Raw genomic sequence first — 27,621 nt, 5'->3', positions numbered from 1 at the left:
AGCACTGTTCAGGAAGAGGGTAGGATGGTTCTGTCCACACTCAGCCATGTGCTTTGGACAGCAAACATTGGGAATCTTGCTGGGGAGCTACTAGAAAGCAGTGCTTTTGTTTGTTTTGTTGTTCTTTAATATAAGCAACTGGGTGTTCCATAATACAAAAGATTGTTTCCTTCTTGACCCCAGAACCTGTGGCAGATGCCAAGGTGCTTAATAGTCTTTCCCAGAGCTGCACCTCCTAGTGGAACATGGGAAAGGAGCTCAGTTGGCAACTGAGTGACTGGTGCTGATAGGGCAGCCCCTTGGTATGGTTTTGGGTTTTTTTTAATTGTTGTTGTTGTTGTTGTTTATTTTGTTTCTATGTTTGTTTTGAATAGTCCACCTGCCAGAGGGTTTTGAAATAACTTACTTCATTTAAACCTGGAAATATCCTCCAGAAGATCAGGGACACTTAGGTTCTTGAGACCCTACTATGGAGGACTTAGCCTCAAACTCAAGGAGGCATGGTGGAACACAGCAGGGCCCCAGAACCCCATTCCATCTGCTTTTGAATAACAAGACAAAGAAAGTAATTAGTGCAGATTGAGCACCTGCTGTGTGCTCTCCCTTGATAAGTGTTACATGCAATCTCCATCAATTCTCCTTTTGGTGGCATGACACATGTGTTAGATCTGCCTACCTCTTGTCAGGGGACACTGATGCTGTGGAGAGTGGCTGCCCACTGTGGTCACTGTTACCTCTTCCTCCCCTGTCCAGTTGGTCCCTCATGCTAGTTAGTGTGCTAATTCTGGAGGGCGATTCAGAGCTCTGATTGTGTAGAGCCTCCTTGGGACAGCCAGGGCACAGAGTTCAGCCAGAGGCAGCTGGTCTGAGTAACAGCATCCATTTCTCCCTATGGTTCTAGAATTTTCAAATTTTAATGTGCTTATGAATTACCTGGGGGTCCATTAAAATGTAGATTCTAATTCATGTGGCCTGGGGTGTGCAGGAGATTCTTTAACAAGTTCCCTAGAGATGCCTTTTGCAGCTTTTAAAGTCATCTTTTATCGTCTGGGGGTGAGTCAGGGGCTGCCCTGCGTGGACAGGCAGCAGGCCTTAGCTGTCTGCGCCTTCCCCTCTGCCTGAGGCCAAGCCCAGGATCTGTGTCTCCTCAGTCTGGCTCTTCATCATGGCATGCTGTCGTAGCTCCTCGGCCCTGGCCTGCACTCCAGAGTATCTCTCCTGGGGACCCAGGGGCCTTGGCAGCAATGCCCAACTTGACTTCACAGGGCCCTTCTCCTGGAATGCAGAGTTTCAGGCCTCACCACATGGAAAGTTGCTGTTTCCAAGGACTTTTGGTGACCGTAAGCCCCTGTTTGGTGGGGACCTCATGGGACTCATCCCTTGCTCCACACAGCATTTCCCTGCAGAATACACAGAGGATCCTGCCATGTGCATGGACACCTGCCCAGTCCCAGTCTCACTATGCTGACGGAAAGTCCGTAGTGGTTGCTGGTCACCCACGGCATGAGGTTCTGACTGCTTAGCATGGAAATCAAAGCCAGGGCATATGGTGCCCCCTCGCCTGTCCCTCAGCCCTGTGTTTGAGCTCCTTGCGGGTAGGGTAACTGGGCTCTGTAACCCGTGCCTCTCACCTCTGCTTGGACTGTCCAGTGTCACCTTGCTTTATCCTGACACAATCCCCATCCGTCTGCAAGACCCAAGCCAGCTGCTCACTTTGCCAGGGACCATCTGAGATCCCAGGATGAAAGAGACCCCCGTGGGTTAGTGTCCTTGGCACTGTGCTCTATTCCTGCCACTGATCAGAGCCATGATTTGTGTTCCTTTTGTCCCCTTCACCAAGCCGTGAAGGGACTGAGTTCTTTTGATATTGCTGCCTGATGCCAAAACATACGAGGTGCTCATGAGTCTCCAGTTAGAAAGAAGACAGCACCCAAAGTAATTGCCATCCCGAGCTTAAGTCAGCCCCTCAGGCTGATGGGATAGAAGTCTACCCAAGAGAAGAGCTTTCTTCTGTCACGTCCCCGTGGTCCTGAGTCATGTGGTGGTGGAGGAGAGAGGGCTCGTAAGACCGCTGGTGCACTTCGCTGTGGGAAGAGGGGTGAGCATCTGAAGAGGGGGGAAAAGGTCAAGATAGTGGGTATTCAGCAAGTTCCTGGCCACACACCTCTGGGTGTCCACAAGCTTCCAGTCTGACAAGGACAGTTTGCAGGAGGGCCCTCCTGACTTCTGCGGAGACACACTGAAGTGCTGTGACAGTGGAAGGTTGAGTAGGCACAGGAGCGTGCTGACATCCTGTGGGCAGGAGGGAGTCACCAGGGGATCTGCATGGGTCAGGGAAGGGTGCGTGTGGGGCTGCATGACATGGTGACCTCAGAACCAGGAGCTGGACCACCAGGCCAGATGTGCCAGCTTTGGCAGATTGCTTCACGTCCTAGTGTCTTCTACTCCAAGCATAAAGCAGGGTTGATGGTGATGAGTACCAGCCCTTGGGCCTAGGTTAGGGACTAAGGGATTCGACCCCTACAAAGTGCCTGCCCACAGTGCCCTATCACTCTTGGTTGCCATTGCTGCTGCTGCTTCTGGACATCTCTCCTCTATTCCGGAAGGACTGCCTGGTTGCATCACGTTGAACTGAGGTGGACGCTGCGGGCGATGTGAGTGTGTGACTGTGGACGTGCATGTGGGCGGCATGGGAGGGGTTTTGTCAAGGATGAGGACACGCATGACAGTAGGGGGTCTGGCCAAGCAGAAATTGGCAGCCCTGGATGCACGCTGGAACCACCTGGGATTCATTTTAAAAATTCCCGTGCCTGGACCACACCCCAGAGAGTCAGAGGACCTTGACCGTGAGGCCTCCAGGGAGGCTGTTCTGCAGGCAGCGTGAGGAGCACTGAAGGGAGCTGAGCCACTCTGATGCCTGCTCAACCCAGATACAGTGGGGCACCCCCTCCTCCGTGCAGCCTGCCAGGGCCCCCTCAGCTATCAGTGTCTGTCCCTTTCACAGTCCTTTGTCCATTTAGCATAGCTACCTAAGGACATCACTATAATGGCACCAAATGCCTCTTTTGGGAATGTGTGTATTTGCCTTTGGGTCCTTGAAGCATAGCACACCTAAACACACCTAAACACACAGATCAGACACCCGATAAACAGAACAAGGGAATGAGGGGGTGGACAGAGGCTCATGGGCAGAGCCCAGAAAAGGAGGATAGGAGGCTGAGCCTCTTCTCAGGGAGCATCGTCCACACTGACTGGGCCAGGATCACTTGCTGGTATCGGGAGGGCCCTCCACACCTGTCGTCTGTGCTGGCCTGGACCCAGGTATCTGTGAGTGTGAGAAAGTCCTCCTGTGGCTTGATTAGAAGCTTTTTCAACCTTATCATGAACCCTTTCTATAACCAACTTGGGAGAAAAATCATTCTCCCAAAGTTGCATTTAATTAATAGCTTTTCATTTTTTCCATTTTTCACTCTGGTGGCTGAGCTGTTTCTGCCAATATGTTGGTAGTGAAGGGGGACTGTCATGGGTGGGTGACAGAGTCAGCAGCCCAGGCAGGCAGGTCTGCATGACTGAGGCACGGGGCACCTCCCACCAATGCCAGGTCCCCTACTGATTCAGTCCATGACTGCTAAGTTCCCACCATCAGCCAGGGCTAGGGACTAGAAACCCTGAGGGCGAGAGCTCAGAATGCAGGTGAGGGGATGTTGGAGGTGAAACTGGCCACACGTGGCTAGAGGTGGTCAGGAGACTGGTGGGCAGGTCTAGGAGAGCTGTCCTTTAAGGAGCGGGAGGTCAGTCTTACACTTGGAGCACAGCGGAATTCAAAGGAATAAGCAGAAACAAGGGGAAGCAGAACTGGCTCCTTCCAGGTTCACCGGTGAGGGTGGACAGGTCCAAGGTAGTGGGGAGAAGAAAGGAAACTGGAGGGGAGAGAGGAAGACTCTCCAGGGAGAGCGTGCAGCCTGACCAAGGCCTGGGGCTGGAAAGCCGGGTCTACGCAGGCTGCTGTGGGCAGGTCCAGTGGCTGGAGCAATGGGCATGCATAGGGCCACCAGGGGAGGGTCCAAGGTAAGGTGGGGATGGTTCTCAGGGGCAGAAGTGCCAAGTGTTGACACAGGAGTGTGACTCTCATCAATGAGATGTGCTGGTTGGAGAATCCAATATGAGAAAATTCTGGTCCATCCAAAGCCTCACTCTCCAGCCTGGAGGGTTTTCACCCCACCCAACCTTTGTCTTCTGTCTCTTGACCATGGTGTAAGCGACAAAGCCAAGAGTGGTCACAAAACACCTACCTGGTCTCTTGGAATAAGCAGATCCGAGTAGGATTTTTGAATAAAATCTTGTGTTTGGAAGTTAACCATTTATTGTAAAGTAACAATGTTCAAAATTTAGAGTGTTACTGTGCATCCAACTTCTCCTCCCCTCTTTTTCTTACCGTTAGTTCCCTCACGCCACCTGATCTGCCTTCGTAGCATCAGCCTTCAGTCCAAGGACAAGCAAAAGGGCTGCCATGTTTGTTTCAGGCGTTGCACTTAGATCCTCCTATGTATCACTGTATCCAAAAGAGTCACCTGCTGTGCATGCTTTTTGAGGAAACTGGGGCACAAGACAAATGTGGGAAGCAGGGTTTGGGAAGGGCTGTAGTTGGGTGCCCCAGTCCTTTGGGCGTGGTAGAGAGTGCAACACTCTTGGGCACCCACCTCAGTATCTCCACCACTGAGTGAGGCAGAGCTCTCTCTCACTTGTCCTGTGTCTGTGTTTATTCTATCCAAGTGCCTGAGACATGGGAGATAGCCCCTGTCTTGTTATATAAACAGTGAACCTAGAGATTGGTGTCAGGATTTGACAAATGGATGCCTGACACTCCTCAAGGACACCTTCTGTCTGCTCACCTCTCCAGAATTCAGGGTACTCCTCAAGAACTTGGTGGACCCATTTCAAACTGCAGCTTTCCAAAGTGTGAGATCTTCCTCAAAGACTCCAGGCCCACTCTAGGCTGACTCCTAGCTTTAAAAGCAAACTGGAACCCTCCTTAAGGAATGTGGGGTGATGGTAGGGAGATGGTGGTAGGCCAAAGCTGTGGAGCCCTGCCATGTTCAAATCACCCAGCTAGTTAACTGCCATGGGGTTATAGACTATCTTCTCTCAGGAGATATTTTTACTCCCCTGTGGTGGTGTGGGGATGTGGCTTTGTGGTACTATAGTTCTCTGGTTGAATCCTAGTTTGGTGTGAACTTGGGCACTCTATTTATTCACTCTCATTTTAGGTTCCTATAGAAGGATGCTTATGATACCTCCACCACAGGGTAGTTGTGGGGATTCCACGGGAAGATATGCAAAGTACACAGCACTCTACCTGCCAAACAATGGGTATTGTTAAGTGAAAGCCATCATGACTGCAAAGACTGAGTTTGGAACCTAATGGGACAGAGTGGAGTCCAGTGTGAGGATTTGCAGTGCTTGGAGGGGTAGGGAGGATGGGATGAATGGTGTTCAGCTGGATGGTCATGAAGCAAAGGTTCACAAAGGAGAAGTCACTGGACCTGGGCACCGACAGGCAGGCTAAATTGTGTCAAGGGTCGGGGTAGAGACATTGAAAGAGAAAGCCTCTGTACACAAGAGGAGAGAGAAAACATCAAAGGTGCAGGACATTTCCAGAAATCTAGAATTAAGTTGTGCTTAAAACATACCTAAAGACAAGACAGAGGGGGAGAGAGAGTCTGGTGGTAGATGGCAAGTGATCTCGTGTGTGAGACTAGGCCTGGATGTTGTTTTGTAGACAGGAACTACCAAATAATTGATCAGTGCCTTGACTATTTTAACTTCCACATTCAAAATGGTTTGATAAGGTGATCCGGCGAGTCTTAGGAGGGTTGAATATAATACCACTGTTGTGCAGAAGTTCACCAAGAACAGGGAAGTCAGTGAAGACTGCAGTAGCGCAGTGCAGTGGGGACCTGATTGCTGCCTCACTTGCCTCCAGATGCTGAACAATCCAGAGAAGATAGCTGAGCAGATAAGTAAGGATCTCGCCTGGCTTACCTCTCACCTGATGGCTCTGTGGACACAGTTCCTGGACACAGTGACGCTACACTCCCAAGTGACCACTTATCTCACCCAGGAGCACCACACCCTGAGGGTAAGTTGTGGCGTTAACTTCCTACATACAGGAAGAAAGTTCTGCAAGTGTTAGTTCACTGAACCGCATAGGAACTGGGACCGTCCCAAGCTCTAGGTTTGAGGACTGATCCTGGCCCTACAAGCAGTCTGACATTAGGAGTTTATTTAGCCACAAAGGCCTTTGCTCCATCCTTCATAAAATACCAACCTTGTCCTTATCATAAGGGATATTGTAAGCACTTTACAAAGCATTTGAGGGGCTGGGAATGGAGTTTAGTGGTAGAGTCCAAGCCTCGCATGTGCAAAGACCTGGGTTAGATCCTTGAAACTTCAAATAAACAAACCAAAATAAAATTGGAATAAGTATTTTGGAAGGGAAGGCATTGCTCTTAGTGTATTTCTCTGTCACTAGCTCGGGTTCCTACGGGAAGGTACCTATGCATAATGAACTATGTTGGTCTTCTCAAGTAGAGAAAGAAGAACAAATATCTGAGGATCAGACTCACAAAGTGCTCAGCAAGCACACTCACAGGGCTGGATTTGGAAAGTCTGTTCATTCTGCATTTATTTATGGTGACTGTTTGCAAAGATCTTATATTGTAGTAGAAAGAATAAAACCTACATATGAAAATGATAAAAAGCAATGTAAGAACAGATTCGTGAACATGCACTAAACTGGGTCTATAAACCAGGGCTGGGCTAAGCGCTTCAGTTCAGACCTCCAGGTGTATGCTAAGTTTTCCTTCTCTTAGTGCAGAACTCTTACCTCTTTGACCTTCACTTCTAAAAGAGGAGGTCACAGCCACCTAAAAAAGTGAGCCATTTACCCCATTTTATTCTTCAGGTCCGAAGGTTTTCTGAGGCCTTCTTTTATATGGAGCACCAAAAACTCGCTGTCTTGACCTTTCAGGAAAATCTGTAAGTAACGAATCGCATGCCTACTTTGCCCTATAAAGTAGCCCCCCAAGACAGTCAACCTCCTTTTCTTTGTTCAAGCTATCTTTTCAACTTTCTGGCTCTGCTTACCTCTGCACCTCAGTCTGCAGAGCCAGGCAGGCCAAGGACTCAGACAGGTGGGAGAAGTCAGCAGGCAGAGGTTTCTTTTGTTGAGTGTCATTATGCTTCTATAGACAGAATCAAGACTCCTATGTCCTGGAGGACATCTGTGCTGAATCCTCTGCAAAATGAAACTGAAGCAGGTGGTGTGGCCATAGGCTACTTCAGAAAATACACAATCTGCTGGAGATGCTGCAGTAACTAAAAATGCATTTAGCATAATAATTAAGGCTGAGCTCCCTAATTAAGAGGACTGAGGAATTTCTAAGTTCGTCACCTTTCAGAACACACGGAAGGTCAGAGCATGCATGGGAGATGAGGCCATTGTTCCTCAGGGAAGCCCTGGTGAAGAGGGGCAGAGATCCCTCCAGGGTCTTTTGGCTTTTGCTACACAAGTCCACGTCCTCCTGATGTTTCTGAGTAATAGTTTACCTCAAAACACGAAGTGGGTGGAATGATGTTGGAGATGCCAAGTGAATCCACCAGGAGCAGAGCTTGAGGCTCTACTTCGACGGGCTGGACCTGGAGAGCTCCCGTGCCCTTCTGTCAGCTTGTTTTCTCCCCAGGCTTCCTTCTGTTTGCAAAGTACAGTGACATTTACAGTTTGCTCTGTGGGTTCTGGAGATGAGCTGGGGCACCACGCAAACACATTTGCATGTTGAATCTGCTTGTCTAGAGATCCTGAGAGTCTTTCACTCATCGGTTTAGTCATCCACTCCTTCTAACCTCCAGCTGGAACTGAGTGAACACACTTCCCAAAACTGACTTCAGAGGAGCAAGTCTGACAAGGACAACATAACTTTGGGGGCCACAGCACACAACTGAAAATCAGGACAGCTGCAGGAAATGGTCTCCCAGAGTCACTAGGAGGTCAGCCTTAGATGGTCTCCAGGGACATCCACTAGTGGAAGAGATGGATGGAGCCCAGGGCTCCCAGAAGAACTTGGCTGGAACTGCAGTCCCTTGTGCAAAGTGCAAAGCTGCGGTGCTCAGACAGCCTGAGTTTCAGACCCTGAGCCTGTCTCCTCCCGAGGAGAGGAGGAAGGTCTTTCTGAAGATGTGACATTGGAAAGCAGGCTGGGGTTAGAGCAAGAGTCACACTGTGAAGTGGGGGAAAGTTGGGCTGGTGATTCAAGAACAGAACGACTTTGAAAATCAGTAGCAACAAGATCAGTGCAGTTAGAGTGGAGTGGAGGAGCCGGCAAAGCAGGAGGAAACCCCAGAGCAGCAGGAGGCAGGGCCCGTTGCGGCCTGAGGACTAGGGGCACAGGCCAGCCTTAGGGTAATTTCAGTTAACACTTTTTGCCTGCAGATGAATATGGATCTCAGCATTTCAAATCTCATTACATGTCTTGAAATATTGATTTTGCAATTTACAATCCCTGCGGCAGGAATCCCGCAAGTTACTGAATCTCTTGTACCCCGTTTCTTAGATGTAAAAGGGAGATTCCTTCCTTCAGGAAAGAACTATTTAGCATGGAACACATGCCAGACACAGTTTTGGGTACTGGCTATTCTGAGTGAACCAGAGACAAATTCCTTACCTCGTGGGGCTTTTATTTTAGTGGTGGAAATCAAATAAATAAATACAATTTGCCCACTAATGATGTGCATGGAGAAATAGCTCTCAGTATGAGAGGGACAGACAAGACTAGTTTAAGGAGCTGTCAGAGAAGGTCTCCCTAGGAAGGTGGCCTTAGGGAGGAGAATCAGGTGCAGACTGGGCCCTGCAGATACTCAGTCCTGCAATGGAACTGTCAGAGGTTAGAGTAGGTTTTAAGAATTCAATTAGGAAGAGACTTTAACTTAAGGCAGAGACTAGGCTACACGATCTCCTGCTCAGGAGGAAAGGAACTGTTAGCGAGGCCATCAAGGACAAGATGTACAGAACAGAGAGGGAGAGGTCATTTCAGATGGAGGAAATTTGCAGAGAAAAGGCCCAGGGTGCTGTGAGCAGGACTGAGACTTGTTGGGGTAGGTGTGCAGGGACCGCAAAGCCAGCAACTGTGTATGAGAAGGGTGGGCTCCCATGGAGAGGATGGAGCCTCCGGGAGGCTGTCCTGTTGACAAAGGAGGCATAACTGTGCTCCGGAATCAGGGTGGACGTGCGGAAGTGCCGAGGGCACAGGCCAGCCCAGTCTTGTTCAAGCATGTGCTAGGTGGTGCTTCTCCAAGCAGAGGTCACTGCCACTTAATGGACTGCCAGGTGAATTGGGCAGGCTTGGAGCAGCACTGGTGAGATGTCTCAGGCGAAGATAGGACAGGGCGGGATGGAAGGGGTAGCAGCAGCCTGGAGTGTTAGTGGAAACACTTCTTTGAGCACTCCACTCCTGGGTGTGTGCAGCTGTACTGGGTGCCATGGAGAGGTCGGCCTCTGACCCCAGGTGGTGATCTCCAGGGCAAGAGCTGATTGGGACAAGTCCAAGCAGTTGTGCTTATGTCCCCCCTTCTCCCACCACCACTCACTAGTGCTTTTCACACCGGAAGCTGGTGCTAGGGGAAGGTTGTTGACGGCCAAAGGTGGATGGACATGATAAGGCTCGGGAGACCTACACTGGTGTATTAATTGCCATAATGTGATCATCAAGATATGCCTTTGACGTTTACATGCTCCCTGTCAATACCTGTAACTCTGTAACTTTTTAATAAACATCATCCTGCAACAGGGTTGGCCTCAGCAGGCGTTTTGCCCACCTTCAGGTGCTCATAACCTGTTGAGATTGTTTTAGTAAGAAGCTGTCCAGGTGCATTTACATGTCTTGGCTTGTTCAGTGCTCTCATTTGCCTATGAGGTAGGCACTGCTGTTCTGCTGTGAAGAAGAAACCTGGGCTGAGAGAGGTTCAGTGACTTGTAGAGCTTCCAGCAGAAGAGGCAGAAATGGGCCCTGTTGGAGTCCAGAGGCCACACCTGTAGTCCCCATCCTATGGCTCCTCTGGATCAAATGTGTGGTTTCCAACTTCTAAAGTAGAAGTGTCTATAGGCTTGGCCTCTACTCCTGGAGTCAGGGTAAAGTGGCATCAGGAGGAGATGCACCAGACCATTGTCCTTAAGACTCCTCCCAGCTTGCTGCTCAGCATGGACAGAGGGAAGCCTGGGGATGCCTGCTGAGGGCAAAGCTGTGAGTGCCACACAGACAGGTGGGCTTGCATGCATGCCCAGTGCCCTGAGTGTCATGCAGATAGAGAGGAAGGGGCTGGGAGCTGAGCACCAGCCATGCGTGGAGTCTGCACGCTCACAGGCAGGTGGGCAAGGCTGACCCCCGCAGGCTTCGTTCCACGTTAGTGTCTTCCCTCGTACGTGCCTCCGCGGAGGGCGTGCAGCGGAGGCGTGTGGAGGAAGGGGACTTCACCTCCATCTCCAAACTCCTTTCCTGTGGCTTCTCGCCTGTCCTCAGGACTCCACAGAGGGTCTGGGAATATGCGGCCCTCAGTTTCCTTTCATACACCACGTTGATTAACTAACTCATTCAGTGCGTATTTTTTTATTAGAGCTTTATAGTTAAGCACAGGAAAACTCATACATGCGTAGGAATTGATCCCGTTCCTGATCCCCCTTTTTCCCTTCCCTCTTCCCTCCTGTCCTCCCTCCCCTCTCCCATTCTCCTTCTTCTACTAGACTCCTTCACGCATCTACTAATTTACATTTGATTGTTTCTTTCTACCTATGCATAAAGGAGAAGCCCCGTCCTGCATTTATACATGCACGTTTCATGAGTTTTAAGAGTTCATTCTGCTTCCCTCCCCTTACCCGAGCCTTCACACTGTCTCTTGGTCTCCTTCTATGCTACTCATATTCCCTTTGTCTTTATGTTTTCTTATCCTTCCCTCCCCATTTCCTTTCCTTTACTCCAGTTTCTGCATATGAGAGAAAACATTTGACTTTTGAGTTTCTTTTTCTTGTTTTTTAATTTTTTATTTGTTCTAATTAGTTATACATGACACTAAAATACATTTATGTATTTTGATAAATCATACATAAATGGAGTGTAATTTCTCATTTTTCTGATTGTACATGTTGTAGGATCACATGGGTCATGCAGTCATATATGTACATGAGGTAATAATGTCTGTTTCACTCTATTATCCTTCCTACCCACATACCCCTTCCCCTCCCTTCACTCCCCTCCACCTAATACAAACTAACTCTATTCTTTCCTACCCCCCCACCTCTTTATTGTGAATTAGCATCTGCATATCAGAGAAAACATTTGGCCTTTGGTTTTCTGGGTTTCGCTTATTTTGCTTAGCATGATATTCTCCAACTCCATCCATTTACCAGAAAATACCATAATTTCTGAGTTTAGCTTATTTCACTTAGCATGATAATCTCTATTTCCATCCATTTATCGGCAAATATCATAATTTTGTTCTTTTTTATGGCTGAGTAGAACTCCATTGTATGTATATGCCACAATTTCTTTATCCATTCATCTATTGATAGGCCTCTGGGTTGATTCTATGATTTAGCTATTATAAACTGTGCTGCTATAAACATTGCGGTGGCTGTATTGCTGTAGTCTGCCAATTTTAGACCATTCAGGAAAATACCAAGAAATGGGATAGCTGGGTCATATGGTGGTTCCATTCTTAGTCTTTTGAAGAATCTCCAGGCTGTTTTCCAGAGTTTTCTTGCTAGTCTCCAGTCCCACCAACAATGCAGAAGTGCATCTTCTCCCCCATAAACTTGCCACCATTTATAGTTTGTATCTTGATCATTGCCATTCTGACTGGAGTGAGATGAGATCTTATTGTAGTTTTGATTTACATTTCCTTGATTGCTAATGATGTTGATCATTTTTTCATGTATTTGTTGGGCCTTTGTATTTCTTTTGAGAAGTTTCTCACAGATACTTTTGATTGCCCCCTATGTGGAGGCATTGCTCACTGAATTTGGGACGCATCAGTGAACAAACGGATGCTCAAGGAGGAAGATAAATGTTCAACAACACACATTATAAATCAACAAAGCATGCAGTATGTTAGAAGGTGATGGATCTTGTAAAATGTAGAGCTGTGCTCGGGCTTGGAGGAGGCGGGCAGGGCAGTGCTCTTGTTTGGTGGACGCTGTGGAGGAGGGGGGCCATGCCGGGAGTGCTTCTCTTCACTGGCTGCGGTCAAGCAGTGTCTGGGTCTCCAGAGAGACAGAAAAGAGGGATGAAGTCATAGAGGGTGTATGGCAAGGGCATACTAGGGGAATTGATCGTTCCTTTATGGAGGCCAACAAGTGCCTCCATGGTCCATGTACAAGCTACAGGACCAGGGACGGTGTGAGCAAGGCTCAGTCCATGTGTGAAAATCTCAGGCCCCAGGGAAGCCGATGTGTAATTCTCGGTTCCAGGCCTAAGTCTGGAGAGCCTGGGCTGCTGGTGTGAGTCAAAAATCTGAGAACCTACAGCTCTGATGTCTACGGGCATCCTGGTTCCAGAAAAGAAGGCAAAACATTTCCCTCCACCTTGTTGTTCCATTCAGGCCCCCAGCTAACTGGATGGTAGCCATCCATGTCGAGGGCGGATCTTCCCCTCTCAGTCACCAACTTGCATGCCGATCAACTGTGGCAACACCCTCACAAATGCCCCTGGGGCAGCCCATCTTTCCACTCTGATGCCAGACCACCTGCACTTCCATTTTAGCTAAAGCACTGATAATAATGGCTGACACGATTGAGAATAAGTATGCCTTACCAGCTCTCTGAGTATTCTTGATTCCGTCAAGTTGGCATATCCATAATCGCCCATCACCAGTCCACCCTTTTACAGCTGGGCACCCATATGCACCTCTTCAAACCAGTCTTGATAAAGAAGCTGACAAAGTTGTGGTTCTGCCAGCACACTACCACTCTCCTGCCGGTTCCTCCAGGGAGCTTCTGTGCTGTGTGCCAAGCTGGAAGAGGGCCAGGCAGCTCCCCTGAGCCTGTCTGGCTAAGCCGCAGTGTTCCTGTGGCCGTGTCTAAGGATCACGCACAGCATCTTGACCGAGACACTTCTCAGAGGCTGTGGCCAGAGGCTGGCGCTGGTTCTTTTGTGCCCCTTGGCAGTGTTGCCATTTCTCAGCATATACTGAGCATTGCTTTAGGTACTCGGTCACGCCCACCAGAGCCCCCCCACAAGAAGCAGTGTTCCTGCAGGAGATGGTATCTGCTCCCTGTGTCTCGGAGCAGACGCCCATCGTCCGTGCTGCTGGGCTGTGGTCCCTGGCTTCAGCTCTTGCTTTCTTCTTGACTGTGAGCTGCAGACCTAGGTGTAAGTTCAAACCCAGTGGTCCACATTCGCCCAAGTGCCCTGGTGCTCAGTTGACATATTCATAAATTAAAAACTGGTTGGAGGTTCCAGATTTAGATGGTGTTGCAAAACACAGAAGTGGCTGGAAAAAAAAATCTAACTTTTAAGAGAAGAACATTTGAAGCATTAAATACTTAAAGAGTTAGGAAGTTACAGCAGCCTTCAGGGCTTTGAAGAAGAGAAAAAAAATTCCCTTCTTCACATTTGTGGGTAAAAATCCAATTGAAAAGTAAGAAAATAAAATACACATATTTAATTTTTCTTGATATGTATATAAAATAATATTGACTGTGTATGTTTAATATGCATGATATGAGGTATCTGTACATTAGATGTACTTATGTGTGCCTATGCTCATCTCACAGTACCTGTTAGTGAAGGTGCTGGTTGGAGAAGCTGCTCTGAGCCCCTGCAGAGCTCCCAGCCCCTCAACTGATGGATGGGGGCAGAGGTTTTTGCATAAATGCAGAGTGAACTCAGGGCTTGCAGGGTCCAGGCTGCTTCAAGAGAGCCACAGGGAGTCAGAAACTAGCTACGCATGCCCTTCTACCAAACTCACCAACTGCACGAGGAGGCCCTCTTCTCTCAGGGAAAAGAGATTAAGTTGTTATGGAAAAAAATGGTGGAACTTTAATGTTTTTCTTTTATGAGGACAAAATAAACTCTCCCTTCCTACAGGCACTTAAGAAGAAGGCAATAAATATCTCGCGACACCCCAGCATTTTAATTAAAAATAATGATTAACTGTCATTAATGATTTCTATTGGTGAAAGGATGTTTGTGTCATGAAAAAATATATAGCATTTTTAAAATCCTAGGTGGAGTCATGGAAAAATATGACTCCTGAACTAGGGAAACTTCCATCCTAGTCAAGGATGCCAGTGTACACGTTGTAACCCATACAAAACTACTTTGGATGGTCTTTCAGTGAAACATACCAAAATATGGTTCAGAGTCAAAGTGGTACAAGGTAGAGAAGCAAAGATAAAGGTTTCGCTCCAGAGTTCCAACTGAAAATCACTGGCCATTCAGAAACTCAGCCCACATCCCACGAGCGTGATATTCATGATGTTTCCCTAAATGACATGTGACAGACCTCTGTGTTTCAGCTAATCCTGCCATTCATGACCTCTAACCCCAGCACCTGGACCAGGTCCCAAACACAGCAGACTATGGTGCTGGGGGCTAAGTGAGTGGGAGGGAAAAAAGGAAGACCAGAGTCTGCGAGAGCTCTCCCGAACGTTTCCCTGGGATTAGGGGTGTGGCGAGGCTTCCCCGGATGCTCACCCTCTCCGTGTTCTCCTCAGCATACAGACTCACAGTCAGCTGTCTCTGGACATCCGGAATTCGGAGTACCTCACCAGCATGCCCCCGCTGCCCGCAGAGTGCCTGGACATTGACGGTGACTGGAACACCTTGCCAGTTATCTTTGAGGACAGATACGTGGACTGCCCTGCGACAGGTTCGTCCTCCATTGTCTCCCAAAGACTCAGGAGAAGGCTTTCCACAGGGTCCTAGTGGTCACTCAATTTGTATCCCAACAACAGTGGGACCAAGTTAACACAGGGTCAGTTCACAGAGGGGAACAGAATTAAAGTGGAACTAATTGAAATGAGGTTATTTCAGGGACACTGATAAATCGATCTAACAAAGGACCAATTACAGTAAAAACCCCCTCCACTCCCCGGTCCTTTGGGGCAGAGTTGAACCTAGTGCCTGTTTTCATCTACAGAATGAGAATCTCCCCTGAAGGCCCCCATGCATACACCAGTGTGGCTTGGAAGTACAGGAAGGTCCTTTATTATTTCAAGTGTGCAATTTAAACATAAAGTCACTTCCAGTTGAACTTTAATGATTTGGGTTCAAATTCTCAGAAATGCCTGCTTCATGCTGTGAACCAAGCAAAGCCTTCAAGAAAGCATGCTGCTTGAGGATATAGATTCATGAGACGGACCACTTGTATCAGGGAGAAGAGAAAATGTGTTTGTCCTTATTGGCTGGTGCTGCAGTTTTTCAAGGACTCACATGTCGATGGGGAAAAGTGGAGGTGGGGGCAGGCACCTGGATGTGCAGTGAATGTCTGTTCTCTGTCCCCTCCCACAGCCCTGACTCGAAACCCAGCCAACTAATAGACCTGCAATGTCTTCAGGGCCCAGGAACTGCTAGGCGCACCTTGTGCTGAGGTTTCAATGCTCTCTCTTCTTAATCCCATAAATGACCTCAGAACTTTATTTCACAGAGAAGAAACCCAGGCAGGAGGAGTGTAAGCCTCTTTTAAGGACCACGTGGGTATGAGCCAACATTCCAACACACTCCCGAACTCTGAAGCCCATGCCCTGCCTTGCAATCTCCCCTGAGGAGCTTTAATCTATCCTGTTAAGCATCAACATTTACATGAGGGGCAAAGGGGCTAAATTTCAAAGGTGCTGCAGTCTGAGACTTTTTGTATGTCCATAAATCTAAGGGACTTCCAAGGACAGTGCCACCTTGCAAATCCATAAATCTGGTTCTCAGTTGTACTCTGACATCTAGTGTTACCCAGGGGTATGACAGCTAAAACGTACACCAGGCTGGACTGGGAAACACTTACACAGATGTATCTACACTTAAGTGTCTGTGCATGTGTGCCTGTATGTATGTCTGCAAGTTCATCTTCCTTACCATTCTTCAAATTATCTGTAGAAAATTTGAAGTTACAGATTAAATGAACTAAGTGCTCATTTTCAGAGGCTGTGACATCAGGGTCCTCAGGGTTCATTGTGGATTGTCCTTCAGTCTTTTTTCCTACACATCCTGATCCATATCCTAGTGATTATAAATGTCACTCCTTCAACTCACCTGTGCCATTTATCACACACCTTTGCTTTCTATAAGTCAGCTTCGCCTTATCTCCTGGCCTCCCTCCTGCAGCCCTGGCTGGAGGCTCAACCTCAGTCTTTGGGGGCTACCCTGCCCACCCTTCTCCCTCCACCTCACCTGTCAGCACCCTTGAGCCTTAAACAATCTCAAGGCCTGGCTGGGGGAGGTCTCTCTAGGAACAATGTGCCTGAGCCTGTGCCTGTTTCTCTAAGCTGTTCATTGTCCACACCTACATGCTATTTAGGGCCAGTGTGTCTGCAGCTTCTCTAAAGGACTTGAGGCTGGACTCCAGCACACTTGTCCCTTCTTCCTAGAAGGACCACAGGCAGGCACCCTGCGCTCAGCTGTCTCCAAGAATCTCTTTCCACGTGCCTTTGAATCGCTGTGCACCCATCCCCCACACCACTTTCCCACCTTATGTGTTGCCATGAAAAACCCAAGGCTGGGTTTGGCCTTCTTGTTCCTTCACAAAGTAAACTTCGGCACAAAGAACTACTTCCTTTTTCCTCTAGAACCTGGTGGCCTTGATATTTATTCCTTGTCCTGAGGTTGTGAGATACACTTGCAGTCATCCTTTGGGTGTGGTGTGAAATGGGAAATGAAAGAGTTCCATTTCCATGTTAAAATATAGCACTGACTCATAGTTCACCACCGCACCATGACTTGACGGTCTTCTGGGTACCACACACTCAGCAAAGGTGTCCTGACTCTCTGTCATCCCCCACTTCCCTCCTAGGCCTCTGCCCATGGCAATTGAACGGTTTGCCCAAAGCCTCAAGAGTCCGACAGACTGTCTGAATCGAGTCTTTTCCCAACAAAGTTAACTGTACGAAGTTGGAAAAAGAGTAGTGATTTCTACTTCAGTAGGAATTTGTGAACAATGGACAGATCCCTCTATCAGACATTTGGAAAAAGTGGCAGACACAAAGCAATGAGGAATTCAAGTTCCTACTCTTATCTGTTGGTGTCTGACTCCAAACCCATTCTCTTGGAATTAGACCCTTTGCCCCTCTCCTTTCCTCAGTTGTAATGGAGAAGCTACATTGTAGTCATATTTGCAACCCACTTTCTCACCGAACTTCCTGTATCCTGCCTTGTTTGTCTATGATAAATCTGAGAAAGGCTTTTTATTCCAAGAATCTACAACCTGTAAAGTCAGGTCTGACTCCATATCCACACATGCACTGAGTTGACCCACATTGCAGGTTCTCTCCACTTGCCTGAACCCAGTCCCCCTTCCCTCTTCACATTGGCTCCATCTGCACAGAAGCTCACTCATGTCCAAACTGCATCCCACAAAACATTTGCCCATGATGTCCCCTGACTAGTGTGCCTTACTTCCTTTTCTGAAGAGCTCAATTGTATTCCCCAGAATACTGCACACATTCAGTTCTGTTTGGTTTCATTTCCTTTTTTAAAATAATAGTTTATTTTAGAGTAATTTTAGGTTCCCAGCAAAGGAAGGATGTAGGAAAAGGTATAGCTATCCCATGTGCTCCTCATCCCGTCAGCATCTCCCAGCAGAACACTGGTTGGAGTCAGGACATCTTAGCACTGGATACCTGGATCACTCTGGGCTTTTCTCTGGGTTTGAATAAATGCCTGAGGCCACATCTCCACCATTACAGTGTCCTGCAGAGAGTTTAACTGCCCCACTTCGCTGTGTTCTGCCTGCACACCCCTCCTGCCTCTTCCCTAGAGATCAAACACCCTTTCACTGTCCCCACAGCTTTGCACAGTCCACGCAACTTCAGAGGCAGAGAAATTCACTCTTTAAACAGATGTCCAAGTCCCCTCGCCCTAACTGGTTGCCTCGTCTGGGGATTAAAGACACCGAGCATGTCTGTACCATTTGTGGTACTGAATGATATTGAGGTGAATTTTTTCCAAGTCATTATGATCAATAAGCACAACATCTTTGTTTTGCTAGATTTCTGTTCTAGTCTCAATTTTTTTAAATTATTTTTTTCTAATTAGCTGTACATGACAGTAGAATGCATTTCCACATTTTGGTAGCTCATACATAATCAATTCGTTTTATACACACAATTCATCCACTATGTTTTAGCCATAATCCTGGCCCTGGGACTATAGAGAGTCACATAAGACCAATTTCCCTGGAGCAGAGACGAGATGCACAGACAGAACATGGCGTGGGTTGGGCGGGGTGTGCTGCACCTGGCCTGTGTGGAGGGACACAGGATCTGCAGCAGGGATGTGGACCTATCTGTGGGCTGAGGGAAACTCTCAGGGGAGGCGAGTTCCTCAGTCTCTCCAGAGGCTCAGCTGTGCCCAAGTGAGGGTGATTCACCATTTCCTGACCAGTCACAAGTTTCACGGAGACTCATCAAGTGATAAGGTCTCAAAGCCTCACATAGTTTTCAGATAGTGTCCGGAGGATTTGCTCTATGGTGACATTCAGAACCAGATAGAGAATGCAAGTTTTGAAAAGAAAGTGAAAACATGGCCCCCCTTTCTTTGTTTAGTATGTGTGGAAATTGAATCACATCACACGGCTTTATCAGAGCTGTGATGCAGGCAGGCGGAGGAGAGAGAGTTACTCTGGTCCAGCTGTTATGTCTTAGAAGGGGAAGAGAGAGATGAAGACCAACAGAGAGGCAAACAGAGACAGAGGCAAGGAGGAGGAGGGAAGGGGAGGCTGAGCAGGAGAAGGGAGGAAACACTGAGAGAGGGAATAGTGTCTGCTAAAGAAAGGAGAGAGAGAAATACCATGCTTTGGCTCCCTGCCACCAGCCTGTGAAGCTCAGTGTGAGTCTGGAAGCTTCCTGTGCCATGACTGTCACATGGGGTGATTAACCTGGTTGCAGAATTCAAACCTGACAGCATTTTTCTGGACAAAATGGAACTCTTCTCCCCCGTGTGTCCCTGGTTGGTGCTTTGACTTTTTGGCCACGGTGGCTCTGCCTCCCTAGGGCAGAAGAGGTGAGCAACGATACCAGGAGCTTTGAGACCCCAAAGTTCTCTGGGGCCCTGCAGTTGGAAAATGGCCACACCAGGAGGAACACAGTTCTTCTGGCTCCGCGGCTCTCTCCATCTGAAACTACTGCAGAAGCAGGAAAATGCCTTTTGTTCTGACTTGAGACCCATTAAACACACTTTCATAAGTGAACAGTGAATGAAAGTGACGATCAGACACTGCCTTAGTGCCACGCACACCAGGCACTACCGAGTCAGCTCACACTCACACTGAAGCACCGTCCTGACACGCTTGACTTCACTTCAGATGCACACACAAGCTGAGGGGCTTGGCCACCCACTCTTCTAGCCAACAGCCATGAATATTGGGTTCCCTTTGCCCCCTCAGGTCCAGTAATTTGCTAGAATAACACAGAACTCAGGAAGGGACTATACTTATGATCGCATTCTTATTACAAAGGATACAAGTAAGGGCCAGATGAAGACAGAAACAGACACAATAAGACTCCAAAGAGGTCCGGAGCCTGAGGTCTGTGGCCCCGGAGAGGAAGCTTCAGTGTTCTCAGGGCCAGTCTCCTCCTGGAGCATCTCTCCTGAGCCAGTGTAGGCTTCCTACTGGGCTTCATTATGTGGGAAAGACGGATGGACCACTGGCCACAGTGCTATCTCCATCTCTCCCCAGGGGTCAGACCGCTGTGACTTGACTATAGGCCCTAAGCCTCTCTTTACTTGGTTGGTCCTTTTGCCAGGGCCAGCTGCCATCCTGATTCAGCTTATTAGTATGAACGATTTAGAAACTTCAGCATGAGTTAGCAGGTGAACATAAATTCTCTGGACCACCCTGGGGGAGAAAAGATTTCTATGTCCTGGGAAATTCTAAGAATCTCCAGGGGAGTATTCCCTTAAAAAAGAAATAAAGGACTGCCAAATTACTTTTTACATGATTAACTATTTGCATAACTTGTGAATATAGATTTGTAAATTGTAATATAATTTTCTTTTTTTCCCCCCCCGTAGGGCACAATTTGAGTGTTTATCCTAATTTCAAAGTTCCAGCCGTAAGTCACACAATAATGAATCTAAAAGACAAAGAAGAGAACCATATTGTAAATAGAAAATCATCTTTTAGGGGAGATCTTGTCTTATCTACTAGGAAACCACCTCAAGTGGACTCTGATGACCAGGCTACTAGGTGTCCAGGGTCAGATGAGCATGTGACCACTGGAAATTCTGTGGAAGTGTGCTCCGAATCTCAGGTGTATCTGACAATTGGTGAATTCCAGAGCAAAAAAGGTGCGCCTGAAGATGAATGTTGGACTGGTCAAAGGTCTGAAGTCAGAACATATCCACTGGCAGATGTGGACATCCCTAGGAGGAGTTCAGGCCCAGAGGATGCACAGTCTCCAACACTGACTTACATTGAGGTGAAATCTAGCAATAAGAACCCCCACGGAGCTGAGCCCATGGAAGTCCCTAGTGAGAGGAGAAGCCCTAGGGACAGTTATAGGACAGTACCAAGCAAAGCAATAGCAGGTGGAAATCACCAAAATGCCATCTCTTCAGACAAAGCAACTGTCCCCGAGTTAAGTACTCTAGGAAAGGGAGCAGACCCAGAGGGTAAGCCAGTGCTACTGAGCCTGAGGCTCACCCCCGCTGAGCCCTCACTAAGCGCTACCATGACAGAGCCTTTGGATCCTCGGTCTTCCTTCCAGGACCCTCACACAGAAGAGCAGGAGGAGCTGTCCACGCTGTCTGGGGCCATCAAGAGGTCTTCTTCTATCATATCTGACTCAGGCATCGAGAGTGAGCCAAGCTCAGTGGCCTGGTCTGAGGCCCGAAGCAGGGCCCTGGAGTTAGCCAGTGAAGTCCTGCACCAGGTGGTTCGAAGACATGCGCTCCACAGGAACTCCCTGGAGGGTGGACACACAGAAAGCAACACCAGCTTGCCAAGCGGCATCCAGGCCTCCCTCACCTCCATCAGCTCTCTGCCTTTTGAGGAGGAAGAGCGTGAGCTGGCGCTCACCAAGCTGACCAAATCTGCATCTGCACCCCAAATTAGCAGCCCAGAAGACTCAAATGAAGGTGCAGACACCATGAAGAGAAAGGGGGGCTTCGCTGAAGCTTTGGAAACGCAGAAGAGCAAAGGGTCCCCCGAGCATGGTTCTCAGCTGTGTGGTGGGTCTGGAGCCAAGGATGCCAGGGCAGGTCGGTCCCTCATGGAAGCAGCTTCACATGCTGCCAAACAGCAGGACCCTGGTTACATGGACATCCCCAAAGGTAAAGAGAACCAGTTGGAACTTCAAGGCCACTATCGTCTAGATGGCAGGACTGAGAACACTCCAGATGTCGAAACCAAAGGTCTCAACTTAAAAATGCCACGTATTATAGCACTTGAAAATCCCAGGACCAGGTCGGTGCATAGAGCACTCGTGGAAACCCCAAAGGGCAGACCTAAAGACTCGAATGTGAGCAAACACATCCTCTCCAACAGCAGCATCTCAGAAGTCGGGGAAACGTCTCACCACCTGGTGCCTGAATTCAGCTGTACGTCAGCTTCTGATCCCGTCACCCTGAATCCGGAGCACAGTAGTGTGCCTGGCACCGTGGACCACGTGGCGTTGCGTAGAGGACCTAATGCCTTCCCGGAGGTTGAACACGAAGCAGGCACTGTGTGCCCCACTGTGACTCACTCCATTCCCTCCCAAATTCTGAGAAACCAAGAGCTGAGGACGGGCGCTTCCATCATGGGTCCCCCGCTGGCCTCTGCAGAGACCTTTACTTTGGACAGCCTGAAGACTGTGGAGGTTGTCAACTTGTCTGTGTCTTGCACTGCCACCTGCCTCCCCTTCTCATCTGTGCCCAAGGAGACCCCTGCCAGGGCCGGACTCTCTTCCAAACAGACCCCAGTTCCCATTACCCATCAGCCTCTAGGGTCCTTCGGGGTTGTTTCTACCCATTCGAGCAAGCTGGAGGAGGATGTCAGTGAAAGGATGTTCAGGTAAGCTTGTGACGGGCACCTACCCAACCACTCTCAACTTCACCCTGTCTTTAAAAGTTGAGATATTTGTTTTCTGAGGTGAGTAATCATATAAGTAAAAAAGGTTGACTAGTATAAGGAAGTAAAGCTTACCAATAAGCCCACCTCTGAACATCACAGCTCTGTAGTAAATTCCTCCACAATTTACTGCGGGCCTTTATATTCACATAGGACATGCTCTTTATGCAGAAGTTGGATTATTCTGACAGTTCCTACATGTTTTGCTCAACTTAATAAAATATTGGAATTATCTTTCTATGTTTATAATTCTGTGTCACATCATCATGTTGATGTTGCCACAGTATTCCAGAAGATGAACAAACTTCTTGACAGGTGGACATTTAAATTTTGTTCAAGTTTTATTTTGGTACACATCTCCCTTGTGAATGCCATAATCGCTCTGTCTTTGCACGTTTTGAAAGGGCTTTAAAGAGCCTGTGAGGGAATGGAAATTCTTCACCAGGTTTGCCTCATGAGCCTCCTTTAGGACTGAATGTCTGAAGTACATGGCTCCTTCAGCAATGCCAGAATCCACTCTTCATCCTGTGGAGGGTTTCTATTCACATTTCTCCCCTACTTAGAAACTATTTATTTGATAGGGTATAAAATAGAGTCATTTCATCAATGTATCTCATCTTTTTACTTTTTTGCAAACTATTGTTACATATTACCCATTAAGTCCCAAGTTTAAAATTCTGTGACTATCGCAACAAAATTGGCACAGGTGCATTAAAATAGGTTGAAAATCATAATCTAGAGTTCATATGTATCCTTATATACATTTTCATATATAGACAAAATCTGTATATTTTCACATGTTCTAAGCAATTATCTATTACTTTTCTCAAAACAATGGAACTCCCAAAACATCTTAGTTATTTCAAAGTGACCAGAAGTGGCATATTGGTTACTGACTCAGTTTTCATAGGTGTCTTATACATAGGATGATGTGACATGATGGGCTAATGATTTCCCTCCAGGGAAACTGCACAGTCAGGTCACATCCAACCTTTTCTTTAGTCAAGAATACTAAATACCTATCAAATGACCCTTGTCATCAACCCAACAAGTACATAGCAGACATCCAGTTGAGAAAAGGTGATGATGTGTGTGTTCCTTGGAGCCAGAAGGATGGGGTCTAGTTTGTCTGGGGACAATGGCTATCAATAGAATGGTGGCCAGGAGAAACATCTTACTGGAGAAGACATCTGCACTGGGGTACAACATTCCAGAGTAAGGATGATGTCGGGACAGTGATGATGTGCCCAACAGAGAGGAGTGCGGGGCAAACAGCCCTAATGTGAAATCCCAGATCCAACATGCTCCGAAATTCAAATCTGTTTATTTATTTGTTTGTTTGTTTGTTTGTTTATGCCAGGATAGAGGCCCGTCCTGCATGTGCTTGGCAAGTGCTCTACCCCAAGTCAAGTCTTTCCCTGAACTCTTAGGATCCTAGGCTTTTTGAGCAATGACATCACGCCTCAAGTAGAAAATTCCACATCAGGAAACTGTTTCATGTACCTCAGTTTATGGGTTTAAGACAGATTATCAAATAATAATGAATTCCATATTTAGACTTGGGTCCCATCCCTAAGATATCTGATTATATGTAGGCAAATATCCCAGAATCAAAAAAAAAAAAAAAAAATTCCTAAAATCCAAAATTTTGCTGGTCCCAAGCTCTACAGATGTGGGACAGTCAGCCAGGAACAGCAGGTGTCAGCACCAGGTTTCTGATGGTGGCACTCTGGTTCCTAAGTCCAAGCTCTTACCCAGCATCTCGTCAGGAAACCATACAAGGAGCCACAGAACAAGGAGGAAGGGTGTTTCAGACGCAGAACTGCATGCACAATGCTATGCACTGAAGACAAGCCATAGAGCTCGTGCTGGGGATCATAAGCAATGTGTGTGTGCATCTGGGGGCCTGGGGTGGTGGCAGACGATGCTGGAGGAGCAGGTGGAGGCCAGGCCATGGTGGCCTTTATATGTCCAGGGAGGACCTTTCATCCCGGGGACATCATTTTAAAGATTGCCTGAATTCTTGGAGCTGGATAAAATCTTAGAAGTCCTCTTTGATGCAGGAACCATATAGAAATCCGTACAACTGAAACTGAGCTTTGTTTTTCTTGGGTGTTTTCCTGCCTTCTTGTTCAGAACAAAGCTTTGTCCATCAGCATCTCCCCTGTGGTCTTGTGCCCAGTACTTGCCACTCATAGACACTTGACTCAGGGATGCTCATCACTCCCACATACCAGCCCCACTCATTTCCTGCTCGACATGGAATACACAGCTTGGCTTGTGATTAATTAGTGTATTCTCCAGTTTTTATCAGGCCAAAGAAAAATTTAAAAAAGAACTGAAGATTGAAGGATTTCTGTACAGTGACTTATCTGTACTAGCTTCTGATATACCATATTTCCCACCAGAGGAAGAGGAAGAAAACTTGGAAGATGGGATTCACCTGGTCGTCTGTGTCCATGGCCTGGACGGTGAGTTCCAAGTGTTCCCTCTCAAAGTGCTCTACTGTCTGCAATTTATCATAGCATGAATTCACTCAGATCAGGGATCTATTAAAAATGTTCAAGTAGCCACCATGGAATGGATTAATACAGCAAGTCTAGGAAGATGGCATGGCCTTGTTCTAAAAGAAAATATCTCTGTGGCACAAGAAGCCTGTTGAGGAAATAAAATATGTAAATGAATCCAGAGAAGGAATGACTGGAATAAACCAGTGGTGCATAAACAGAAGGTTTGAAAAAAATGGATAGTGAATGGAATGAATGTTCAGAAAGAAAGAAAAAATGGAGTGAATGAGTAGATGAAGTGTGGGACTGATTACATTAGTACCGTGCATGGATAATAGGAATGCAGGAATTGATGAGCTCCGGACTTAAGACATGTACGGGTTATAAAAGAAATGGAATAAGAGGAATAAAGGGATCTTGAGGAGGTCAGGTCAGTGGTCAAGACTGCCGCTGTCTGTTCCTACTCACCTCTTACCTTCAGGCACTCCCCCGAGTTCTGGGATTGGCAAGGACAAAGAATAACGTTCTCACTCATCCACTCAGCATCGTACATGACCAGTGACTTAGGTGATGCTAAGTCAGGAGGAGGCAAGCCTCTCAATGTCTTCTGTTAAAATGAGCCAACTGGTTGGGCAAGGGGCTGCCACCTTTTAACACCATACAGGCTGGAGCAGAGGAGTGCTCTCAAGGTGGGGCAGCTTCATCAGTACTGTACTGTGTCAGAGCTGCTGTCAATCTGCTGTCACCTGGGCAATGGGTCATCAGGGGGACCACTGATACTAAAGCCAGGTTTCTATCGAAGGTGACTTCTGTAGTTCAAGGTGCATTGTCTAGATGCTTCAGAATTCTACAGGTTCTGCTTGTTGAAATTGGATTTGCAAGGGTATATTTATATTAACAGAGCACTGAGTATGCATAATAGCTATGGATGCTCACACACCCTTCCTGCACTGCAAAAAGCCCAAGATCCTTGTTCTTGTAAGGGTTCCAATTTAGCCCCTTATGAATTAATATTTTCTAACAATGTTTTAAGTTCCAGAATGTTCTCTCTCCTTTAGTTCGGAAGGAGAGGGGAGTATTTTAATTCCTTCAATTCCTTATACTAAATATAAATGCTTGAGACAGTTGTTATCTTAAGGATGCATCCTTGGAACTCTAAACAAAGACTACAGCAGGACCAAAGTGTGTAAAGTTACTGACAGAAATGAATGAGGAATGGATACAATTTAATCCCATAACACAAATGAACACTTTTCTAAAGCAACATGACCATTTGTGACTATGGTTCTACAGGTGTGGGTGTGTGCTGTGATAGGTAAGCAGGTGGCATCTGGGCATATCCAGTCATCCTTAGAGAAGAGGGATCCATCCAGGCCTGGGTCCCTCTGATGCCCGGGGCACTGTAGCCCTCCTATGAATCACTGGGTGTTTTCATAAAGAATTATGTGAAGTGAGCCATGATTTCACTTCTATGTTAGAAACTATTTGAAAACTTGACCTGGGGGTTTTTTCATGTGCAGATCCAAGGACTTAAATATCCAAGTGCCTAGCTCCTGGCTTTACACTACACAGGCCTTCCAGCTGAGGAATGGGTCAAACTTTCATTCAGCTGCAGCAGGACCCCTGTGACCTACATGAGATCCGTGCCTAAACACATATTATATGAAATCCGCTCCCACCTCACTTTGATCTCAGGAATGCAGTCCCTGTGCTCTTTGTGCCTCTGCTGTTAGCCACAGCCTCGAGTTCTTCATGTCTTCCTCTGGCCCTGGTGTGCTATTGAGCTTCCATGGAGGCTGCTCTTCCCAGACTCTGTGCCTGAGGGAGGTGCTTATTTTATTTACATAACTGCACCACGGGTGACCCATTCTGGGGGCTGCCCACAGCCTATACATAGCAGAGCTGGACAGTTTTTGTATTAAGCAAGTAATTCAAGTGGGTCTTGTTGGTATCATGTTGTGCCACATCAGCCATAAGTGACACCACTTGCAAAATGTCCTGGGCAGAGAGAATTTGCCGAGGGGAAGGAGTGGTGGTGTTTCCAGCCGTCCCTGCACAGAGCATTCACAAGCCACCTGGTGGTAGATAAGGGAATGACTCCATCGAGGTAGGACATCTGGGAAAGAGCTCTGTGTGGGGGACTTGGTTTAGTTGCTTTTATAATCTGCTTCAAATATAATGGGGGAAATCCAATGGGAATGGGGAAATGGAGGACAAGTTCCTTGTGCCACCTGAGTATGATTAACTATGGGAATGGGGGGTGCTTATCTGTCATTTTTAGGGAACAGTGCGGACCTCCGGCTGGTAAAGACTTTCATAGAGCTGGGGCTCCCTGGAGGGAAACTGGACTTCCTCATGTCTGAAAAGAATCAGGTATGACGACACAAGCCTCAGAGCTGCAGGAAGGCGGCGGGCACCTGCTGCAGGCGCCATGATGGTTTCTGTACGTAAGATAGGAGGGGATCTTGCAGAACACTGGCCAGGCCCTGGGATGTTCACAGAGAAAGCACTCGTTGTTCTTTTGGGTGCAAACAAAGAGTAAGATATGAAAACATGTGAAGCGGTCAACTTGTGCCTTTTGACCTCACTGGGTGTCTGGACAGGTGGCAGCTTGGTGTGTCCATTATTTGGAGATCTGTATCATGCCAGGAGGCAGGGCATTTTCACTTGCATCTATATAGCCAAGAAGCTGGGTCCAGACTGCCTTTCAGCAAGAGTGGCCTTTGAGGCCTTTGACATTTCAAGGTAGATGGAGCCTGGGCCCTAATGGGGTATGTTAGTCAAAGAGGCCTTATCTATGCCCAGAGCT

At 47.5% G+C, this 27,621-nt stretch overlaps 1 protein-coding gene across 3 annotated transcripts in view; it reads left to right on the top strand.

The window, feature by feature from the left end:
- FAM135B (family with sequence similarity 135 member B) overlaps positions 1-27,621 on the top strand; it is a 300,914-nt gene that overhangs the window by 259,017 nt on the left and 14,276 nt on the right. For all 3 annotated transcript variants that reach the window (XM_079139217.1, XM_079139216.1, XM_079139218.1), the window contains 6 exons: positions 5,984-6,139; positions 6,965-7,038; positions 14,762-14,916; positions 20,268-22,248; positions 24,610-24,776; positions 27,094-27,185. In XM_079139217.1, coding sequence (XP_078995343.1) covers positions 5,984-6,139; positions 6,965-7,038; positions 14,762-14,916; positions 20,268-22,248; positions 24,610-24,776; positions 27,094-27,185 — 2,625 coding nt within the window. The remainder of the gene's footprint in view (positions 1-5,983; positions 6,140-6,964; positions 7,039-14,761; positions 14,917-20,267; positions 22,249-24,609; positions 24,777-27,093; positions 27,186-27,621) is intronic.

This window comes from Sciurus vulgaris (genome assembly GCF_902686455.1).
Source record: "Sciurus vulgaris genome assembly, chromosome: 1".
NCBI lineage: Eukaryota > Metazoa > Chordata > Mammalia > Rodentia > Sciuridae > Sciurus > Sciurus vulgaris.
Note: the sequence above shows the minus strand (reverse complement) of the source record. Positions and strands in the feature narration are given on the sequence as shown.